A 22,304-nucleotide genomic window follows, 5' to 3' on the forward strand; every position below is an offset into this window, starting at 1 on the left:
TCCCTTTCCCCTGCCTTTCCTAGTTTAAATCTTGCTTGTCCAGGTTGGTAATTCTATTGGCAAAGATTTCTGTGCGCTAATTTGTGAGGTGGATCAGTTTTATATAGAGTAGTCAGGTAGAGAATACTCTCTACATACTATCTTTCAGGATAGAAGGAGTGCTGGAAGCAGTGATTCAGAAGAAACCAAGCAAATGTTCAGCAGTTTTAGCTATTAGCAGGGAACCTCTAGAAAGTCAAGCTGATTTGAGTTGCTGAAACTCTTAAGTGGTGGTTTCAAATATTACTGGAAGTTTCTATCACGGTATGGATTTGTTTGGGCTGTTTGGAAATGTTCTTATATATCTCCTTTTCGCCCAAAATAGGAACTTTAGTGCAATTGGGTAACAATGTGTAGAAATTAAAAGTTTGGTGTCCTGTTAGAGGGAGCAACTAGGAGGAAATGTTCTTGGAACAGTTGTTGTGTCAAGATGCTGAGGGATGTAGTAATAGAGAAATGTTCTTGGCATCAGAAGATTTTTATAGGGACAATACTTGGGCAGTATACAGTGTGTAGTCCTTTGGAAAAGTGTAAGATACTACCCAAGAGATTATCTTCAGTATTCATGCCAACTGCACAGATATATGGAAAATATATACAAAATGTGACACATCACTCTTATATTGTGTTTAGGTTGCAAGTGAGTTTAAAAATGTGTTTATCACAGAGTAAGTGGAAAAAATCAGCCTGTGGCAATACTGAATATTTACATAGCATGGATAAAGGTGACTGTTGCTTTAATTAGGGTACCATCATTTCCCAAATATCCAAAAATTTCCACATTGGACTGTGCATTTGGTTTTTCCTTTTGGAAGGCAAATAGAATTTTTGAAGTCCGCTTTTCAGTTTGTTCATAATACTGTCGGTCAAAACATTAATAATTATGCATAGAGTTAACGTTTGGTCTAAACTGACAAATATTGAATTTTACAACCTGTGTCAAATGTCCAAAAATAAAAAAAAATATATGCTTGTGTTTGTTAGCAAACAGAGGTACAGACACATAGCCTTCAAGCAGGGATTGAATTCTTTCTAAGCTAGATAGAAACCTGGAAAGTAGCAATATCAGGTTATTGGTTGGTTCTTACTGTAGTGCTCTACCATCTTACTAGGTATGTGGCTGTATTATGTATTTGCCAAATTAATGTTATCTTTGCTGACCTACACAATTACTTGCTTAAAAAAATTTAAGTAACTCCCCATCGCCCTGGTACTAAAAGGTAATTTAGTTTCTTTGTTACCCAGTTTCTGTTATTAAACCAAGATTTTCTGTATCTATTAGTAAAGTATTTGTTGGACACAACATTAACTTGAAAAACAGTGTTTTTTAGTACAGGAAAAAGAAATTGGTTTAGCACCCTCATGTAATTTTTTCAACCTGTCATGTCAAAACATGTCTGAAATATGACAATTTGTTAAATGATCTGCTGTATCCTACATACTGGGTAGACTGCATCTGTGTTGCAGTTCAAAAATTGCTGTCTCTTACTATAATAACCCAAAGCTTATTATATATTCTTTATATTTTTAAAACGCTAAAAGAGCAAGCAGGATGTCATTTTTGAGGTAACCAGCAGGCAATGTTGGGGCTCTACAGGGGTTTTCATTAAGTCCTCTTCTTGTATGGCCTGATGAAATGCCATGCCCTGTGCTGGAAAACAAAATAACTGAAAACTATAGGCCCCATGAACTAGGCCTGCAGGAAAAAATTTATTTTTGAGTCCAAATCATATGATCAGTTTGATTCAGATAACATATAGATGAAAGTCCTGAGGTTGTTTTTTTTTAATAATTTTAAAAGAATTTTATTTTCCCAAGTCAAATGTTTTACAACAGAGAACAGGAAGGGTGAGTTTTCTCCCTGTATGTGCCAAGGTCCCATCATCCTTCTTTACTCACAGTCTGTCCCTCTAAAAATATTTCAAGTGTACATCTTAAAATCACTTGGGATTCTTATCTCAGGATAAAAAGGATAGAGAGCGGGAAGTGCTAGATGACCAATGTGAAACACATTGTTTGTAGAGTTCTTGGGTGAAATCCAATCCTGGTCATACCATTTTTATGCTGTACTTTTCTATTGCTTGAAGAATATCCTTATGTGCACATATGAACACACACTAATGCATAAAATCTTCAGTGGCTCTATATAGCATTTGCCAGATACTACTTAAGGGGGTTATTATTTTTTGGCTAAATGAAGCTGAAACTTGCAGAGGATTTAGAAATTTGTATATTTTGAATTTGGTACCAGAAGGTCAAGAATGTTAGAAGACATTTTGATATGGGTTAGTGTCCACATTTTGAGAAATCTTGAGACATTTGTGATGTCTTAGGCATCATTTTTATCTTGGTTTTTAAACCTCCCAATCTCCAAACTGTTACTGAGTTGTTTATCAATATTCAAGACTAAATAATACACTTTGTAAAGCTGGTTTTGAGTTTTTTTGAATTTGACACTATCTTTGTAGCACTTATGCTAAGAAAATTGATCTTCTGTATTTAATTTTTAAGGGAAATACATGCAGATGATGAATATTCTGAAACCTATTGCATTTGATGTGATCCACTTCATGTCCCAGCTCTTCGATTATTATCTGTATGCAGTCTATACGTTTTTTGGCCGAAATGACACGGTAGGTGGAAACTTTTTTTTTTTTCAAGCATCACTGTACACACTGAATGAAAACACAGAGGAGATCTCTTTGCTTAAAATACTACCCAGTATGTAATCCTAAAGAAATTAGTGGCAATAGAATGTATTTGAATGTAGAAGTAAGAAAAGGCTGATTAGATCAGCCATAAGGGAAATAAGTACTGAAAGCATTATTGTCACTAGGACATTAATCATGTTACGTTCTGAATAGATAGATTCTCTATTCTTTTTTCCAACAGTATTAGAAGGGGGAAAAGAAACTGTGATACACATATAAGTAGTGGTAGAAAGTGGGTAGCAAAGGAGCAGTCTGCAGAAGGAGGGTAGTGGGTTTGAGCCCAGAGAATGTGAGGTGATGAAGTTTTTCAGTATATATTTCTCTGGCTTACATAAGAATATTAAAAGGAAGAGGAGAAAGGGGCCATGAAAGTTAAATTGTAACTCAAGTTTAAGAGGTTTGAAAAATACTTTTTTAAATCTAGTGTTCCTCTGTCAAACTACTTGCACTAATGAAAACATTTTTCAGTGATCTTGTAATTGAAATAAGTACTTGTTGGCAATGTCTTTACATAACATAGATAACTTTCAATTGAATTGTGTTGAAGTGTTCATGAATAACTGCGTGTAAAAACAATTTTATCCTCTCTTGGCCCCTAATTTACTCCACAAGTAATAATATCAAGGGGTTCCAAATTCATCATCATCTGTTGGCAAATTGTAACAGATTTTCAGACTCAGCATATGGTTCTGAATGGTTTTGAGCTGTTCTATTTGGCAGGGCAAATGTACTTGCAATTTGTATTTACAAGACGAGTGTTTTGTTTTTTGAAATTTTTTTCCCGTATTGTTTTGGTTTTTGACTTGTTTTGTTTGTTTGTTTGGGGGTTTTTTGTATATTTTTTGGTTAAGGTAATTGATTTCTATTAGCTTAGTCAGTTCTTGGGTATTCACATTGTGTTGCCTTTTTATGTTTTGTTTTGTTTCTTTTGCACCTCCCATTTTGTATTTCTAAAGCTCATACTGACTTCGTTACAGCACAGTGATAGGCAGGTAAACATTATAGCAGATGGTGGTAAAATTGTGATGTGTTGTGATGTAGAGTGCCTAATATTTGTTTTGACAGATGATTTTCCACGGGAAACACAATTCTTACAAGGGTTTATGGTTGTAATAAACTCTCTTGTAATGCTGTTTAAATGTCCTCACTCCCCATAGTGTTTATAAACCTTTAGAAAGTAGAGATGGGTGATGGTATGTGATTTAGACCACTGAGAATGTTCCTGGTTTATTTTTATTTACAAAATAAATTCAAGTGGGATTCTCAGAATACACTGGCGTAAGTTCCTTAGATGTTTGAAATTTTTTGTGAATATTGTGCTTATGTTGTATGTATGAGTTAGTAGACACATGAGGAGAGTGATTAATTGTACTGAGTTCATTGCCAACACTTTTTTTATTTGCGGGATGCAAGTTAAGGCTGCCTTGTCTCAAATTATGGAGAAACACAACATAAAATTAAAAGAAATTGGCTGTGTTTATATCTGCTCACTACAGTGTAAGACATTCATGAACATGCCACAAAATAATCTCCCTTAGCAGAAAACGGATGAGGTGAGTTTAAATTTTTTTTTGACAGGACATCACACCAATTTGTAAACTTTTTTTTTTTATAACTAAAGGGGGCTATGATGAGTAGAATTATTCTGCAAATTGTCTAATGCTCTGCTTACTAGCCTTACTAGGTCATCAACCTGTGGAATTTAAATACCTATCATTTTGCATATAGAACTAGCAAAAACTTCTATGAAGCAAATCACATATACTGATGAGTGACACGTTCTGTGTCAAGCCATGAGGTTCTGTCTGTGTGGAAAAATTCTGATCAACAATTATTTTTTGATATTTTTTGTTTGCTTCTTGTTTTTTTCCCCCCTCATACATATGGGTACATGATTCTGACTTCAGGCTGTAAGTGGCTGCCTGATAAATCGGGAGTACTTGATGTGTAGTGTTCCATGGAAATTTGAGTTTGGTTTTACATTCCTTTTCATTCAGATACGTTTCAAATAGGAAATTATCCTTTTTTAGAAAGAAAGGTATTATAGTAATTATATATTATAATTACATTAGAAATCAGTAAAAGTTACTAATAGCTATTGAAAGTTAGCAATCAAAAGGTAGAAAAAGAAATAATTAGTGGTAAATTGCATGATGTGTAGTTTTCATGGTGCAGATTTCTTAAAATAAAATTTAATGGCTGAAACTTGTGAGTAGATTTTTAATACACGTATATTTTTCCTTTAAGCAGGGTTTTTTCCTCTACTTGTTCTTACCCTGACAGAGAGAATAGTCAGCCTTTAATTTGCAGTCCTTATACCCACTTCTTGAACAACTGTATGATGCTAAGAATTAAGGGTATGTTTCTGTAAGGGAAAGAAATATTCTATTTTTCACCTACATACCTGCAAAATCAAAGGCAGTTCAGAATTTATGCTCCTACAGTAAAAGTTTGAAGAAAAATACAAATTATTATTGTAAAAAAGCTTACTTCACTTGCAGAAAAACAAAGGCATGAACATTTCTATTTAGCAGTTTATGAAATGTGGACACCAGGATAGTGATTATATCTCCTAGATCAGGTTCTAGATTTCATCAGAGTGTACTTCCAGTGGGAATTCAGCTTAGATGTAAATTTTCATTTATTAAGTAGGAGAATTGGGGCAGATGGACATCCTAAGTCAGAAACTTAGATTCAGTAAATGGGGACCTAAATTATACTGCTTTGTCTTTCAAGAAGCAGATGAGATCACTTGAACTCAAAATCTTGTTTCCCTGACTCAGCCCACTGAAGAAAGTCTAATAATACAGTGCATGACAGTGCTCTGAATATTGTTCAGTAAATTGCCTTTTGGTGTGAATCACATACCGGAACTGTATTCAAATCCTTCAAGATTGTTGACTTAAATGTGTGTTTCTTAGATGTCTATTTCCACTTTAACTGTTTTGTTAATTGTTTTCTTTTTTTAAATTAAAAGTAGAAGATAAGTAGGTACAATAATTATGCGTGTCAAATCAGACCCTCAGCTGTATAATCCATTGCACTTAGCAGGAAATTAGTGTAGCTATATTGATTTATCCCAGCTGAGCCTCTACACCATGTACTCCTGAGCCACTAACATGAAGATGGCACCTTTCTCAGGTAGATCTTTACAAGCATTAAGTGATAATGACTCTTTTATAAAGATCGATGGTTATAATTTTTTACATATGTAAGATACATGATTGGTAATTAAATGAGATTTTACAGCTAGAGTGAAGACCATTTGGCTTGGGTGTGGTGTGCATGCAAGTCTCTGAAGGGGCATTGTGGTGCACCATCTGGGCTCATTGCCCAAACGAGAAAATGTAGAGTCCTGCAACCAAATACAGTATTATAACAATAAAGGATTGGTTGTTTTATTAGTATGAATGATAAGCTGTCGTCTTCATGAAAGATACTTATGTCATTCCTCACACCAGTGGAGTGTTGAGTGCCATGACGTGTGCTGATTTTCTTTTCATTTTGTATGGTTGTGATTATGTGCTAAAACTTTAATGTAAGTAAATTGTAGATAGTCTTTGCAAACTTAAGTTTTGCTGTATAACTCTAAAGTTTAAACCAATGAGTTTTCCTGTCTCAAATAGAATGTATTTCTTCCAGTTTGAGTCAGCAGGACTGGGCCTTAGTAGCAGCAGATTACGCACCACACTGAACAGAATCCAAGAGAGTCTGATTGATCTGGTAAGTACCTGTATTTTGTTAATGATTGGTGGAATAGAGGTCTTTGTACAAAATTGAGGAATTATATTTCATTTTGGCTTTTTGATTTTTTTTCTCTTTTCATGTCTGTTGTCTGTGATAAGAAAGGCTTGGTTTCTTGATATAGAGATCATTATAGTATGAAATGACTTGTTGGTAATATACAGCAACACTAATTTAATAGCTTTTGCTAAATGTAACAATAAAATTCTGTATTTAAATCTTCAATTACAGTTCATGTAATAAAGAGAGACAATCAGTATTATCCTTATTAAGAGAAGTTTTATAAAAAGAAAACCAAAAAAACACAATAGGTGCCTCATTTTTCTTAAGTGAAAGAATAGCAAAACAGTAAGCTATCCTGACAATTGTTTACCTTTCAAGATAATAGAGGTATTATACAAAGTCTTTCATTAAGTAATTTCTTAACTTTCCCTGGTGTATTTTTTACATTGTATCCCATTGGTCACTTCATGACTTATTTTCAAAATGTCAAAAGTAAATGCAGTCGTCTGTCACAGTGGTAGTAGCTTACTGTCCTTCACAGGAGGATAGTAAAGGAGACTTTAGGTAGATTTTTTGGATTCAACTGAGCAGCAGAGTTTATAAAGCAATATTGCTAAGAACTACACCAGAAATGGAAATTTAAAGTTCTCTTTTTCCACCAAAATATAAATGCCTTCAAACATTATGAATAAATTTCCTAGGGGTATGATAACTGGCTTGTATAGTAGTTAATACTGTGGGTGCTACAGGAAGGTTTTTTTTTCCTAAGGCTTCTACCTTAGAAAGAAGTAGAAGGCAGATGCTCTAGTCTGACTTTCACAAAGATTTGACACTCCACAGAAATGTACGTTATGCCTTTTTAATTCCTTGAAGTTCTCTCAGAGAAGTGTCTCAAAGGGTTTGGGGCCATTTCTTACAGAGTCAGTAGAGGGAGCATAAGATTGCTAATGAGACTAGGCATCTAAAAAACAGAAAAAGGCTACTCATCTTAATGTTCTTCTCAAAGGCATTGTATTAAAAGAGAAAAATTAATTCTCAGAAGAACTTGCAAATAAATCAGTTAAAGATTATGGAAAATGGCAAGTTATGGAATCAATTCTTTAAACTTACTCTGTAGTGGTGGTTCCTGACAATGCTTTACAGACTTGAAATTTTTTAGCTGTTAAAAAAATAAAATTTAAAAAAACCCACCCACAAACAGACAAACAAACAAACAAACAAAAACAACCAAACAAAAAACACCAAATGTTTCTAGGAGTAAAATGGAAAAATAAGAGCAATTCCTTTTCTTCCTCAGTCATTAACAGTCCTGGAGCAGATAATGTTATTGTCAATTGAAATTAATAGCTATGTTCAAGGTATGATTTTAAAGGGGAAAGAAATCATAGCTAACTGCTATTGGCTTAAAGGCATTCCATGAGATTTATTAATATCCTATGAACTTATGCTGGTCTTATACTGTAAATGGAAATTTTTCATTTTTTGATTTATGAAGAAGTCATGCTTCTGATTCCAAACTGTTACAAATATACTAACAATGAAGTTTTGTCCAATTATGGCTCTTTTTAATCTCTGCCCTGCCATTGAAGACGCTGGTTTAAGTATGATCTGAAATTTCTTTTGATAAATAAGTGAAATGGGCTCAGTTAAAAATAAATAAAAGGCGCCTACCAATTAGCAAAACTGCCTTTATTTACTTTCTTATAGTAACTTATGTGGAAGTGTCCTGGCAGCCTACAATGATTGAGTAAAGAGTTTTCTGTGTATAACCTACCTGTCTTTGCCCTAAAGAAATACTTGTAGGCTAACTCAGAAGTAAAAAATAAAAACACTTTGAGTATTTGTTTTAAAATAGTTCAGGGTCCAGTTTCATTTCTGAGAACAGTATGGCTGTTCTCATTTAAGAGAACAGTATGGCTTTCAAAAATTTTTTTGAAAAAAAAATTTGGCTACCTTGTACTGGACTTAATATGTGTATCTGAACTTCATAGTCAGGCCCTTGCACAGATAGCACAAAATTTTGTACGGATTTCTGCTCTATAGCAGCTTCAGAGTTAATAATTTTGATCCTCCAGAAACAGCACTCTGAAAACACTCTACTCATTCACATCAGCAGGATGTATTAGAAAGAAAACATAGAAAGAGAAAAGTGAAAAAGGGATGAAGAGGTGCTGTCTTCTCAGCCTCACTAAGATGTGATTTGGATCAGGCTAAATACATCAAAAGAAGTCCCTGTTTCTGAGTGGCCTGTATCTCCACACTGGGAGTTCCTGAGTGGGGTGTGGAGAGATACCTACATACAGTTGGTCTTTGTGTTTGTCATTTTAAACAGGAATGTGTTTTCACACAGTAATGGTGTTCATATTAGTTCACTGAGACCTGTAAGCCCCCAGGTAGGGAAAGGCATCAATCACAATGGTGAGATCTGTGATAACTGGTGGTTTGAAAGGAAAATTTCTACTTCTGATTCCTTGCTTTATCTGTTTCCAAGGGGCATCCTTATCTTCACAAAACGTAATGTAGTTGTGATACTGCCATTGCCTAGATGTTGTTTGTGAATGTCCTGTGTATGTAAATAGCTGCTTTGAGCCATATTGCTGCATTCAAAGGAGGTTTGGGGGGAAATTACCATGCAATACTCATAAATATTTCATTGCAATCAGGTTTGCTCAAGCAAAATGGAAATTTAGATGAAGTTTCTTAGAGTTGCTCTGCCTTACAGCAGTAGGAAATAAATCATTGTGGTAAAGCATATAAGCATTTCAATGCAATGTATAGAAGAGTAGATGGAAGGAATTAGTGATATAAATAAGTATTGGTCAGTGTATTTTATATTCTGTCTTTACTTTGGCTTTTGATCTCTTTCCCCAGAAAGTATATGCCTTTTGGCAGAGTCAGTAAGTTAGAGACTGATAGTGCAGAGAAAGAAAATGTAGATTTTTCATCTGTGCAGATAAGATAAGGTTTGGTAAAAACAAATTTTTTCTTCATGCCTGACTTTCCAGTCCATTTTGGCTTTGACCCTTTGATGTTGTGGAACGGTACGGTTCAGTTACATTAGTCCCAGTTCTGGAAACAAACACTTACTAAAATATCACAGCACAGTCCTGCATTACTTAGTGTGGACATACACCCTACTGTGTATGGTTTTTCATACCAAGGGCAAGCTCTGGAGAGTCTTGCTGTGGAATTTATCCCCTGACATGGCCATGCCTAGCAGAGGATGCAGCTCCTAAAGGTCATAACTAAGGTCTTCAGTGAAATGGTAGTTGTGATTCTTGGTGCAGGTTTGCTTGGCTGAAGATAATTTTTGCAATTTTTTTAATCCTTGCTTAGTCTCCTGCTACTTAAAAAAAACCAAACAAACAAACCTGAAGAAAAAAAGAAGGAACACAATTTTTGGTTTTTTTTCCTTCCTCTTTGAAAAAGATTTCTATAAGGTGTATAATGACAACGTTTAAGGTATTGTATGAATTGCTTCTCAAAGGAAGAAAACTCCATCTATACAAAAGAAAGTTCTGAATGACAAGCACTTTGAAATTATGGTAGGACTTCTGCAACTGTTTTCCTTCCTCACATTTATTAATTTAGAGTTCTTCATACAGCTTTTTTTGTTTACTTGGCTGTATTACCGAAGTAGACTGGAATAATTTCCTGAAGTTTTCTAGCTTATTTAATTGAATAATTTTTCTGGGTTTTTGCAATTGCTTGGTCTCTCTTTGGGCATTCTCTGAGCGATCTTACTTTAATCACTTCAGACTCTCCTTCCTGGGCACTCAGAACAGTTCCAGAGGAGTGCAGTTGTCCAGACAGTTACAGCTGAGCATCTGGGAACCAGTGACAGCTCCTGCTGTAAAACTTTCTTTGTATAAGAAAGTGCTGCAGTAAAAATCTGTGTGAGCAGACCAGATTGTTTTACATGTTTCTTTGTAAGGTAGTGGTTCAGGCTGCCAAGGCTGAGGCAGTGGGCGTGCTTTTCTTTGGTATCTCATTTGATATTTATTTTTTTTAGAGCGTAGTTAATGACTCCTTTTTTTGGTTGTCTGTCAGCACACAGTGATTCCTGATGGAGGCTTTGTTGCATTGGGTCAGATAAGGTGTTAAATAAACTTTTTAACTTCTGGTAATTTTTTTTACGCAAAATGTCTTCAATTTAACTTTGAAAACTAAAAAAAAAAAAAAAAGCAAAGATCCCAGAAGTTTCTGCACAAACTTCGTTTTCTTTTATCCTTTATACTCTTCTGGAATCAGAACCTCATGCCTGCCATGAGGTAATGCTGATCAACTCAGCCCTGGGGCTGGTGCTAAATGTGTGCACTGTATGTATTGGGAAGCTTGGGGTTCCCTTGCATGGCTCTTGTCATGCTGTAAAGGTTTCTCAGGATGGTTTGTTGTTTGGTTTTCAATGATCTCTTTTCTTAAAATCTGTAGAGTAGTAATCATTGCAGTAGTTTACATTGTTTATGTTTGCTTTACTTTCCTAAAGGTTGAGTCAATGTTACGTGGTTGGTAAGCTTCCTGCCCCTCAGCAAGAATCTTGCGACTGAAAATGTAGTAGCAGTATTGTAAAGTACCATTTTTAAACCTTAACACATTTACACCATATTCAGAAAGTACTTTTGCCTTGAAAGCAATGTGCTTTTACCATTGGCCTTGCCTATCATTTTCAACATTAAGTTTCAAGAACAATTATGGATGTGTAAGTCAAAGCTCAAAAGGGAGGAAAATAACCTGATTTGTTGCTTTCAGTACAAATCTTATGAAAAAAATTCTTGTGTATTAAGCAACTACTTGGAGTTGGTTGAGCTGTTTTACGACAGCTTTTGAATACAGTAAGTTATACTTTCTTTAATCAGTTTATTTTCTTGTAATCTATGTTCATGAGATTACTGAAACTATCAATTACAGTTTTATATACAGAGACAATAGAGCTACCGTGTTTTGTGTAAACATTTGGGGTTAGTCTGCTTTCTGCTTTTTTTTGTCCATCAGCACACATCAAGTTCTCGGTAACAGTGTTGGTATGTCAGAGCTGCTGTAGACTGTTCTATTGCCACAACCTTTTCAGATAGTACTTGTTTGTCCATGCCTTTTGAAAACCACTTAGTCCTTTAAGACTGCAATTTTTTTGGTAGCCTAAAGCAGTGTTGCAAAATTAAAACTAAAATTTTTTCTCTTGTATGTGTATATATTAAAAAGTTCTAAAACTAGAGTCTTATGCAAAACATGTTAGGACAGAAGAAGCACAGTTTTGGAGGATCATTCGTTGTAAGTGTGATCTGCAGAACATTGTGTGCTGGAGACAGGTTGTGGAGTTCACTGGTTTTTGTAAAAAGTTAATGAAAGTGGATGAGTGTAATTAACTGTCAACAACCCCCACCATAACTGGCAGATAATCAGTCATTTTGGTCATAAGTTCTTTTGGATAACTGAAATAAATACATACTTCTTTTCTCACAATGAAATCAGGCTCCATAAAAATGTCTCTCTTGCGAATTGCATGTGAAATTCTTGACTTACATAATTAGCTTAGATAGTTTATACTTCTGATTAAGGTAATTAATTTATAGTCTCATCTTTCCATTAAGATGAAAGGCTTAACGGAAGTTTAGTACTGGGTTCAGTCAAACCACTGAAATGAAAAAGTTCTCTTGTTATGCATGACATTTTTTGGAGGAAGAGATTGAAGGAGACACTTGTTCCTTACAGGTTTTTTTTTCCTTCCTATTCATTAAAAATTTCTTCTTTGGAGTAAACAATAAATGCTAAAGTAAAAATACCCAACAATTAAACAATATCATGTTCCTATTCATTTGATACCTGATATTTGCTAATACACATGCCTTTCTTTTGTAAAAACATGTTCCAGATGAAATTTAATTCAAATCTGCATATCTCAGAAAGTTACTTCCCAAAGCGCACACTATCTCTCATACTGCTGTTATTAGCAACCCCTTAAACAGGTAAAGCAGTTATAAGCCTCTTTTAACACTTCTTTATACTGATATTTTCAGGCCTTTATTGTAAAGCCACTTTTATAAATAATTTTTAATTGTGTATGCCAGTTGTGAGTAGCATTAGAAAACAGTTCTTTTCCTATGATAGTATGAGGAAATGAGGCTAGACTAGAGAAAATTAAATAGATAAGACCTGTTGTAAAGTATCTGCATGCAATTCTTCTTAACCTGTCCTGCTGCACCTGCTACAGTTATGTATTTATTGTTCAGATAAGTTTGGTGCCTTTAATGATTTTTTTTTTTAACACTTCATGTTTTTTTCCTGTTTGTCAAGGAAGGAGAAGAGCATCTTGTAGTTTGCATCAGTTCCGTGTATGCCTTGAAGTTATTTTAAAAAATCTCTTGCCCAGTTTGCTTACAAGGATGTTGTATGGGCTGTGATATGTCTTAAATATAACCAGAGTGTTCTGCTCAATCAGTAAGGCCTGCTAGTCTGACCAAGGAAAAGCTAAGCAAGTTTGTTCTGCTCTGATATTACTCTCTGCATGCTTGATGCTGGCTGCTACAAAATGTTGTCTGTAATTTGACATTTCTTGAAATTAAAATTTGGTTTGCTGTTTAATGTCTTGGCTTATACTTCCTTCCTTCTCCTCCTCCTCCTCTTGAGATTGGCACTCACTTTCAGTTTGCAGGACTTTACCTGTTTGCTATGGTACTCAAAAGGAGCCGCTGACAACAGACACTGTCTTGCAGATTTTCTTAATTACTGGAAGGGTTAACTTTAAAAAGTCCAGTGCACTGAAAAACATCTGATTTCTTTAAATAGTCTGTAGCCTTTTTTCCTGTTCTAGCCCGTATGTTTTGCCCCTGTATTGCTGCTTTCAGTCATTTGATCATTTCTGTTAATGAAGGCAGGAGAAAAAACGACAGGCATCACTGAGGCCCTTTCAGAGTGATCATGTGATTTTTGGGGGGATTGGCACACCGGCTGTTTTCTTGGGCTTCCTTTTTGTTACAAACATACTTTTGCAGTGCCTGCTTTTTAGAACAAATTAGAATGAATGCTCGTGCTGTGTTTGGCTAGTATATTTGAACCAGAATTAGGCTCCTTAGTTGAATCCTTGGGTGTCTTTGACTGAGCTAGTTCTCATGTACATTTTGTGTCTTCAGATGCAACATTATTTTGGCATTTAAAAGATTAAAAAGATATTTACCTTCATGGGAAGCAGGCAGGAAGAAAAAACTCGTTTAAAATTTCTCGAAAGTGGCAGGCAACTGTGAAGTGTGATAAATACAAAATTAAACCTGCGTAATATTTGGTTTTTTACATAATTTGTAATTAGTCTTTGAGAGAAAGAAAACTGCTTAGGTCTTTAGCACTGGTACTCTTCCCCCAGCTCTGTGACTTTCTGTCTCTTCTAAGAACAGAGTATTGTTTGGTGGTCTGTGTGTTTGTTACTTTTTGTTCTGTGTAAACATTTCAAAGGTTCTCTCCTTTTTTTTGTTTGTTGTTTGTTTGGGTTGGTTTAGGTTTTTTGAGAATGGAATGAAGTGAAAAAAGAAAAAGAGGGCAGATAAAGAGAGACTTATAATAGTTAATCGGTGGTGTCTTTGGCTCAGTTAATATTTTTAGATAATTGATTGTTGTGCCTAGATGATTAGATGTCATTGCCCAAGTGCAGTATACTTGTGGATGTGCTCTGTAGGTACCTGAGAGCTGCTTAAAAGAGATTGCATGAGATTTAGCAAATATCCAGACATTTTGACTTGCTTGTCCATTCTGAGAGACTCAGCAGAATGTAAACTTCATTGTATTGTGAAGCATCTGGCCGGTTTAATTGCAAATTTATCTGACTGAATGTGAACGCAGATCAGAGCAAGGAATATTCATTTTGCAAATAATGTAGCATTTTGGCTAACCTTTATAATCATTCCTGTGCTCAGTGCAACTGTATCTAACAGTTTTGCCATAAGCTTCTTTTGGAAGTTCTATCTTCTGCTCAACAATCTATTTCTATGAGATCTTAGTGCTACGAATGCTGTCTTGTATTGCTCAGTCAGCAGTCCTTGTTTTTAATGTCAGAATTTCTGTGGGGATCCATCAAGGCTCCTTGCTTTGTAGGCTTTTTGCTTCTGTAACTTATTACAAAATTTTCTTATAAATCTGAGGATACTTTCCTCACCCTTGTTAATGGAAACTCTGCTTTCCCAGTCTGTGCGTTGTTCCATCTGCTATATCCTGTTTTTGTCATTGTGTTTGACGTCTTTGGAAGATGCAAAACTGAAAGAGCCTTTCTGATTTAGCAAATCCACCTCCCTGTTGCCTTGGGCTGCCGCACCACAGGAGGAAACTGTCAACTAAAATCCAAGATAGTTAAAGTGAAACGTGTGAATTTTTGTTCCTCCACACCTCAAACCATTTTAACAGCTTGGACACTATTATCTTCTCAGTGGTCTTATATTCTTAATGTCACTTTTGGCTTGGCTTTCATCCAAACAGTAAACACATTCTGCTGCTGCTTTGTCTATGGCAGCAAAGTGTTGATCTTTCTGCTCATTTAATTTTCACCCAGTGCTTACACATTTTGACATAATCAATTTTCACCTGCGCTACCTTTAATTGCTGCAGTATAACCACCATGGGTCTGTCAGATATTTTGCTATCAGAATAACATCCCTGTTGGTTTACCACTTTTCACCTGATCATTTGTGCAGTACCTTTTGGCTTTCCAAGATCTTCAATGCATATTCCTTCTTGTCTCAATCTTGACATACAGAATGAGTTATGCCACCACTAAGTTCCATTGGTGTGTCTGGTGCTTGTTGCTCTCCTTTTCTTCTTTGGCAAAAGTGTCTGAAAAAAAACCTGTGTGAATAGCAATTATTCTATTTCAGATCACTTCTCACAGTTGTTCTCTGCTGTGAAGCGTGGAAGATACTCCTGGTGACTGTTGTGGTCAGATTGAGCCTCTTTTTCTTCCTCCTTCTTTAGTTACTTCACTGCGATTTCCTCTCATTTTATTTCCGTCTCCAGTTGAAAAAACGACCAAACAATCCACAAACTTCAAGGCTGCTTTATTTTCCATTACCTTGGTTTTGGCTTCACCTTTTTCCATTTTTTTACAGCCATTTGAGAATTAAACAGATTTGGTTTTTTGAGTCCAACTGTGAATGTTATGTTTAAGCATTATTGTTGTCACACTGGTTGTTGTGTTCATATGCTGCTTTACAACAGATGTGTTGTGCCACTGTAAGATGGAAAATACTATCTGCAAGGGTGAGAAGCCAGTTTTGCAAAAGGCAGTCTGGCTAAAGCCTGTTTGGGTGTTAAGGTGTAGTGAGAAGTTTATTCTCTGCCTTTTTTTCTTATTTTTATTTTTTCCTTAGATACTGATCTGCATTATACGATTTTTTTTCACCCATTTGAACACTATACTGTTCAAATAGAATACTCTATGGTTATCGTTAGATTTAGGCTTGATTTAAATTACACCTTAAAATTCGAAACATTCCTTCATTTTATCTGGCATCTGAAACTGCTACGTTGGAACCATCCTTGCTGGTTTTGTGGGGTTTAATTTGTTTAATTCTTTGTTTTAGGAGGTCTCTGCTGATCCTTCAGGAACTCTCACAGCTGCTGAAGAGAGAAAAGAGAAGGTGCCAAGCCCACATCTCAGTCATCTCGTAGTTTTGACATCTGGCAATTCACTCTATGGTTTGGCAGAGAGAGTGGTGGCCACAGAATCCTTGTAGGTTGTTTATTGAACACAGTATTTTGTGATCACTGAAAGCTGGGGATGGTTTAAGAAATTGTGATTACAAGACAAAACCTTCTTGAGAGCTGAAAAATTCGTACATCTCAATGTGACTTTAAGTATGAGTGATAGAGGTAATTTCTTTATTAAAAATAGTGGGACCTGACCTTCTGGTCTAAGAATCTGCAAACACAAGCAATTAAATTTTACTGCAGGTAGTCCAGTAATTTCTGGCAATACAAGGCCAAATGTAACAAGAAAAACGTTCGAAGAGGCTAATTCAGTCTGTATGGTTCATTTTAACCTTATATTAAGTACTGAAATAGTGATGGCTGAGCCTCAAAACTGCTTAGTTCATATTGGTTTAGTTTGGATTACCATATTTTTTGCAATGGGTAGAAGCAGAACGGCGAAGAAGAGATTATAATGAGCAAGTAATGCAAAAGTTTCAAAGTGGTTTTTCTTTGATCAGAATAATAGTAAGGGTCAGGTAAGAATTGTTTTTTCCCTACATGAGATGACACTTGGAGATTAGAAATAAATTTTAAAAATATATTTTTCATTTATGCTTAGTTAGAAATGTATTTCCTTGTTATGTTGTTAATAACAAATTCTACCTGTGAGAATGAATATGAGATCAAGTTCTATCTTATAGATTCACTAATATATAAGTAATTAGGAATGGGTTTTTTTGAATTATGACATGGATTTATTACTACTGTTGCTGACTATCCTGCAGTATGGAAATTGCTTGACACTTGGCCACTGACTTTACTAGACCTTGCAACAGACCTTGCAGCAGTGTATCCTGAGTAGAATAGAAATATGAATTGTTGGTGTTCAAGCCTTAGTCTCTTAATTCAAGAATTTTCTTTGCAAGCATATTTTAAAATTGTCAGAATTGAGAATACTTGTTATGCTGTCATGAAACTGATACAGTTCTTCTCAGGACCAAATTTTCCAAAGTTACATATTGTTATTGTCAAGTATGTCAGCTGTAGAGTAGAAATTGTAAAGAGACATGCCAGACATTGCATTTAGTTCACAGTAAATTTTCTTTGCTTTCAAAGGGTATTTCTGGCTGAGCAGTTTGAATTTCTTCAGCCTCATCTTGACGCAGTGATGCCAGCTGCCAAGAAGCCTTTTCTTCAGCAGTTCTATTCTCAGGTCAGAATTGTGTAATTCACAGCTGATTTTTAAACAGAAGATTTCAAACTTGTACATTACAGTGCAAATGCTTGTACATAATAGTTATATATTGCTCCTACTAGCCAGAAATTTACTGAATTGAATTCTGTTTATGTTCTGTTTCAGACAGTGTCAACTGCCAGTGAACTACGTAAACCAGTTTATTGGATTGTTGCTGCTAAAGCCATTGATTATGAACAAATGCTACTTCTCATGGCTAATGTGAAATGGGATGTGAAGGAAATCATGTCACAGCACAATGTATATGTAGATGCTCTTTTAAAGGTAAATACCTTACGGGAAATGGTGTGATAGAGTTTATATAAGCATTAAATTGTTTTCAGTGATGATTTCCTGACTATGTGGTGGTTGAAAGTGACCACAAAAGTTTAATGAGTCTCATGTTTTATTTTAAAGATATGTGAAGTGTGTATCCCAGAAAAGGCTACACATCTGTGTTAAATAACAGTTTTGATAACACCTTTGTACTTTGTAGCTCTTCTCTGCTTGAAAAAAAAATCAGGGCAAAGAAGAAAGAATTTGACAGAGGATATATTGTTATACTAAATTTGACAGAGTCTTTGTGATTACCCTTGTTTGTGCTGCCATGGCTTTTTGTTATCAGTTTGTGCTTAAAACAGATTTAAAATAGTTGATCTCTGGGGTAAAAGTTTTTCCTTTTGTGAGTGCGCAACTGCTGATGAATTTGCTTCAGGACAATCAGCGCTAATACCATCTAAAACCAATTCTGGTCTCTACATTATATGGCTAGTACTAATTACTCCAAAAGCTCTTAGGTTACTACTAAGCAATTAGTGATTTGCTGCATGCACTAGGACTCCAGGAATGTCAGATGTAGGTAGTGTCTAAAGTAATAGTCAATTACTTTCAGCCATGTGCACACATATGCAAAATTTAATATTCAGTCAGAGCATGTATGGAAGCAGATAAAGTGGGGAAGGATAATTGTTCAGGAAATTGATTGTTGTGGAGCGTTAGGCATCTTCATCTTCAGAAGTGTCAGTTGTATGCCAAATTAAAGCATGACATAGTGTACCCTGCTTCTTCTTGCTGAATTCATCTTTCAGAAAATTTGTGTTAAACACCAAATGGTTACTCACATTTCTTTCTGATTTTCTTCACTTACTGAATTTTTGATGGGGAAGGGTATAAGAAGAAATTAACAGCCTTAGAATGAAAAGACTTTGTTGGACAAATATGGTCTTAATAGGCTGCACTGCAAACTGCTTTTGCTGGTTATACAGAAGAGTTCATTACCAGTCTGTTTTATATTTAAGTAATTTGATAAATTTTTTAAATGATAGAAGCATGAGGGACCAGCAGCAAACTTCTGTTTCACTTTATTTAAGTCACTAAGTCATTGTAGTAGTAATTACATTCAGTTATGACTAATTTCTCACTCCTAGTATCAGCTCAAATCCATCCAGGACATTGATGTTTCATGTAGAAACAGGTCCCTTCCCTTACCCTGAATCGTTATCTAGTGCTGCAGTGTGCTCCTAAACTGTTAGATTTGGCCTCTTTCAATGGGTTCTCTCAGCTCTTTCTAAAGCACTGAGGAACTATCTAATCTGAAAGGTTGAAGAAAATGGTTACAATATTTCTGAGCTTCTCTTTGAGAGCTGATGAGGTGGGTATTTAGAGGGATAAAGAGATCATCACTGGATTTTCTTCAGTGGCTGTACATTGACTTAACGAAGTCAAATATGAGTTTAGGGAGTGAGGCAATGAAAATGGCATTTGAAGGATAAGCTACTTGGTTCATTTTTGAAGGTGTCATTTTCACAGAGAACTACAGCCCTGGGGAACAGAACAGCATTTCCTTTTGAAAAAAAAAAAATCACTGAAGTGGTGTTGTGAATTATGTACTAGAAAGAAGTATGTTTTCTACTTTACACATTAATCTTTTCTGTACACTCTATGTCTATTAGGCTTCTCTGCTTTGCTCTTATTTTTCAGTATTCTCTTTCATGTGCGTCTCTAATTCTTTGTTGTTGTTGTATGATGTATAGAGTATGATTCATTTTTTGCTAAAAGAGTAAACATTTTTTATGTTTTACCAGGAATTTGAAGAATTTAACAGAAGGTTGAATGAAGTGTCTAAGAGAGTCCGTATTCCACTGCCAGTCTCCAACATCCTTTGGGAACACTGCATACGCTTGGCCAATAGAACTCTTGTGGAAGGGTGAGTAGTTCATGAAAGTCTTGCTTTTGGGTAAGTATGTCTGTAATGTTAACATTTATTTTATGGAAGTTCTAATTTTGTAGCACCCGTGTGCTTTTGTGAGCCTAAAAGTAGTGCTTAACATACTCCTTAGCAGCTGTTTCAGAGAGTGTGGCCCTAAGCCTAAAAGGGGTGGTCTTGTTCCTAGGTACCTCTGAGGATTGACATTCAATGTATCACTGAAGCATTAGTGCTCTTTCAAAGCAACTTCTATATGAAAATTATCATTTCCCAGCAGGGCAAAGAAGAAAGTTAGAAGTGCAGTTGTCAGCAGCTCAGTGGTGATACGATTTATCTTAGCCAGGAAGAAAGATGGAGTTGTCAACCTTAGCCGTCATCTTGGAGTAGCCATGGAACAGGATTTCTCCAAATGCATCAGGAATAGAAAGGTGTCTTAGTTGGCTTGGTCAATAGAGGCTCAAGCACCTTAGTCAGGAACTGTAACAGCTTGCTCATCCCTCTCTTTTTTAATCAGTGCCCCAGTCTTTTCAGATTCAATATTGTAGCCTAAGTGTTGCAGACCTTTCATCCACTGCATTTATTTTTGTGGGTTTGTCCCCTTGCTACATATGTCTGGGCTCTCATCACAGCTTCTTCTACATTGTAGAATATGTGCTGTCTTCCACTCCTTCTTTCCATATTTCTGTCCTGATTATCTTTATCCTATGCACTTCCTACTACCTATTTTATTTCTTTACATCCCACTCTCCTGCTGTCTGCTCTAAATTAGGACCTCAACAAAACATCCTTCTTCTCCAAGTGTTAGCTGCCTTTTGAGGATCGTCAGCTTTCACTGTTTCCATCAAACCATAATTTTTTAACTCATGCCCATTTTTTTTCATGCCATCATCCTTTTGCAGTCTCTCAAGAAATCAGTTTCGTGTTCAGGGCAACTAAATCCAACCATGACCTCCCTCTGGCTTCTCAATTCCTTCATATGACATATGACCTCTACAACTATCTTTCTTTTTGGAATTTTATTTTCCAGTTATCATACCTCAAATCAAAAGAAGTGAAATAAAGACATCTCTCTTCTCCTCAGCTGCCCACCTTATCTTTCAAGTCAATAACAGTCAGTCAGTCTGAGTCAGCCTGCAGAAGACATCCTAAAAGTTCTTGTCTGCTTTTAATTTAAAACCTTAATTATGTTTCTCCTCAAGGTTCAAAGGGCTAGGTTAAACAAAATTAACCAGGAGCAAAGTTAATTTTTATTTCCTTCTAAGTTTTGCTTTCCATTTTTTCTCTTTTTAGTTATGCCAATGTAAAGAAGTGCAGCAATGAAGGACGTGCCTTGATGCAACTGGACTTTCAGCAGTTCCTAATGAAACTAGAAAAGTTAACAGACATTAGGCCTATTCCAGATAAAGAATTTGTGGAGACCTACATTAAAGCATACTACCTAACAGAAAATGACATGGAACGCTGGATAAAAGAACATAGGGTAAGAGTTAAATTTGCATAATAAGTAATCAATGTGTTAAAAAATTAATATATACATATATATGTGTATATTAATTTATTACAGTAAAATCTGTATAGGAAGAAGTGTAAATGTAATTGTATGTGTGCATGTATGTGTTCATTATCACGTGAAGTCAGTATGTGATTGTATTGGTTCACAGTCTGGTGACTGGGAAGGATGACTAAACCAGTCACAGCTACCTACTGTATCAAAAAATGTAGAGAACTCAAGCAAAGTGAAATTGAAAACATTTGTGTGCTGTTCAGAATATGCCAAAGTGCACAACTCCGTCATCAAGAAGTATGGTTTGAAATTGCCCCATGAAGTTTTGCATTGCCTTTAGGAGTAGATTGCTTAAACTAAGTTGTAAAGCACGAGGAATAAGAACTCCTTCTTCTTTCCTTATTTAATAGTGCTTAATCAGGATTAACATTGCTCTCTGAGATGAGTCTTCATTTGTGTTTTGAGAACATTCAGCATGCTTTCATGATAGCATAAACTAACAGTTATAACAGGTCTGTGTAAGTAGTGGTCACATGCTGTTGGAGATGCCAGCTGTTGAATGAAAAGTCTTTTAAAGTGTAGCACTGGAAATCTGTATTTTGGGATTACTTTAAATCCCACTAGAAATGGATGAAGGAAATTTGTCTTTAATATAATTTTCCTTGTTTTACCTGGAGTCAAGAGAGAGACTGTGAGCTGGTGTTTGATGACCTTTGTGGAAAAACTCTTGTTTAAACCCATTAGTGGAAGCTGTGTTTTGGATAGTGTTAGATATAAAGGTAATCCTGGCAAATACGGTGTTTTCACAGATGTTAAGAATTCTTATCTTAACATTTTTGTCGTTTTTCCCTCCTTTACCGTGTACTGAAGTTAACACTGTTTGGAGACTCTGTAGACAGAAGCATTTAGGAGCTAATCGGAAATGAAAAGACAAAATAAAAAAGATCAACTTTTCTCAGTTTGTCTGTGTTAAAAGCTTAACCGTTTGCACACATATTTCCCACCAAAGGGAAATTTCTTCCTCCCAAAGAATGGAAAAAATATTAAAAATTGATTTATATACGTGTTCACAGAGTTACTTTCTGTGAACTCTGTCCAACTCTTCTAAAGTTGTAAGCATTTTCCATTATAATCTGCCATGTAGTGAAATACAGTTTTGTCCTCTGCCTCAACTCTGAAAACTATCCAGACCTGACT

The 22,304-nt window shown here is 35.5% G+C and overlaps 1 protein-coding gene across 2 annotated transcripts in view; it reads left to right on the forward strand.

Moving 5' to 3' along the window:
• VPS50 (VPS50, EARP/GARPII complex subunit) overlaps nucleotides 1-22,304 on the forward strand; it is an 82,280-nt gene that overhangs the window by 59,659 nt on the left and 317 nt on the right. For both annotated transcript variants that reach the window (XM_027893194.1, XM_027893193.1), the window contains exons 21-27: nucleotides 2,551-2,672; nucleotides 6,393-6,473; nucleotides 16,055-16,203; nucleotides 17,280-17,376; nucleotides 17,524-17,682; nucleotides 19,482-19,603; nucleotides 20,894-21,083. In XM_027893194.1, coding sequence (XP_027748995.1) covers nucleotides 2,551-2,672; nucleotides 6,393-6,473; nucleotides 16,055-16,203; nucleotides 17,280-17,376; nucleotides 17,524-17,682; nucleotides 19,482-19,603; nucleotides 20,894-21,083 — 920 coding nt within the window. The remainder of the gene's footprint in view (nucleotides 1-2,550; nucleotides 2,673-6,392; nucleotides 6,474-16,054; nucleotides 16,204-17,279; nucleotides 17,377-17,523; nucleotides 17,683-19,481; nucleotides 19,604-20,893; nucleotides 21,084-22,304) is intronic.

The sequence above is a fragment of the Empidonax traillii genome, unplaced genomic scaffold (assembly GCF_003031625.1).
Source record: "Empidonax traillii isolate 1590-97213 ecotype Southwest subspecies unplaced genomic scaffold, ASM303162v1 scaffold384:size1533304, whole genome shotgun sequence".
NCBI lineage: Eukaryota > Metazoa > Chordata > Aves > Passeriformes > Tyrannidae > Empidonax > Empidonax traillii.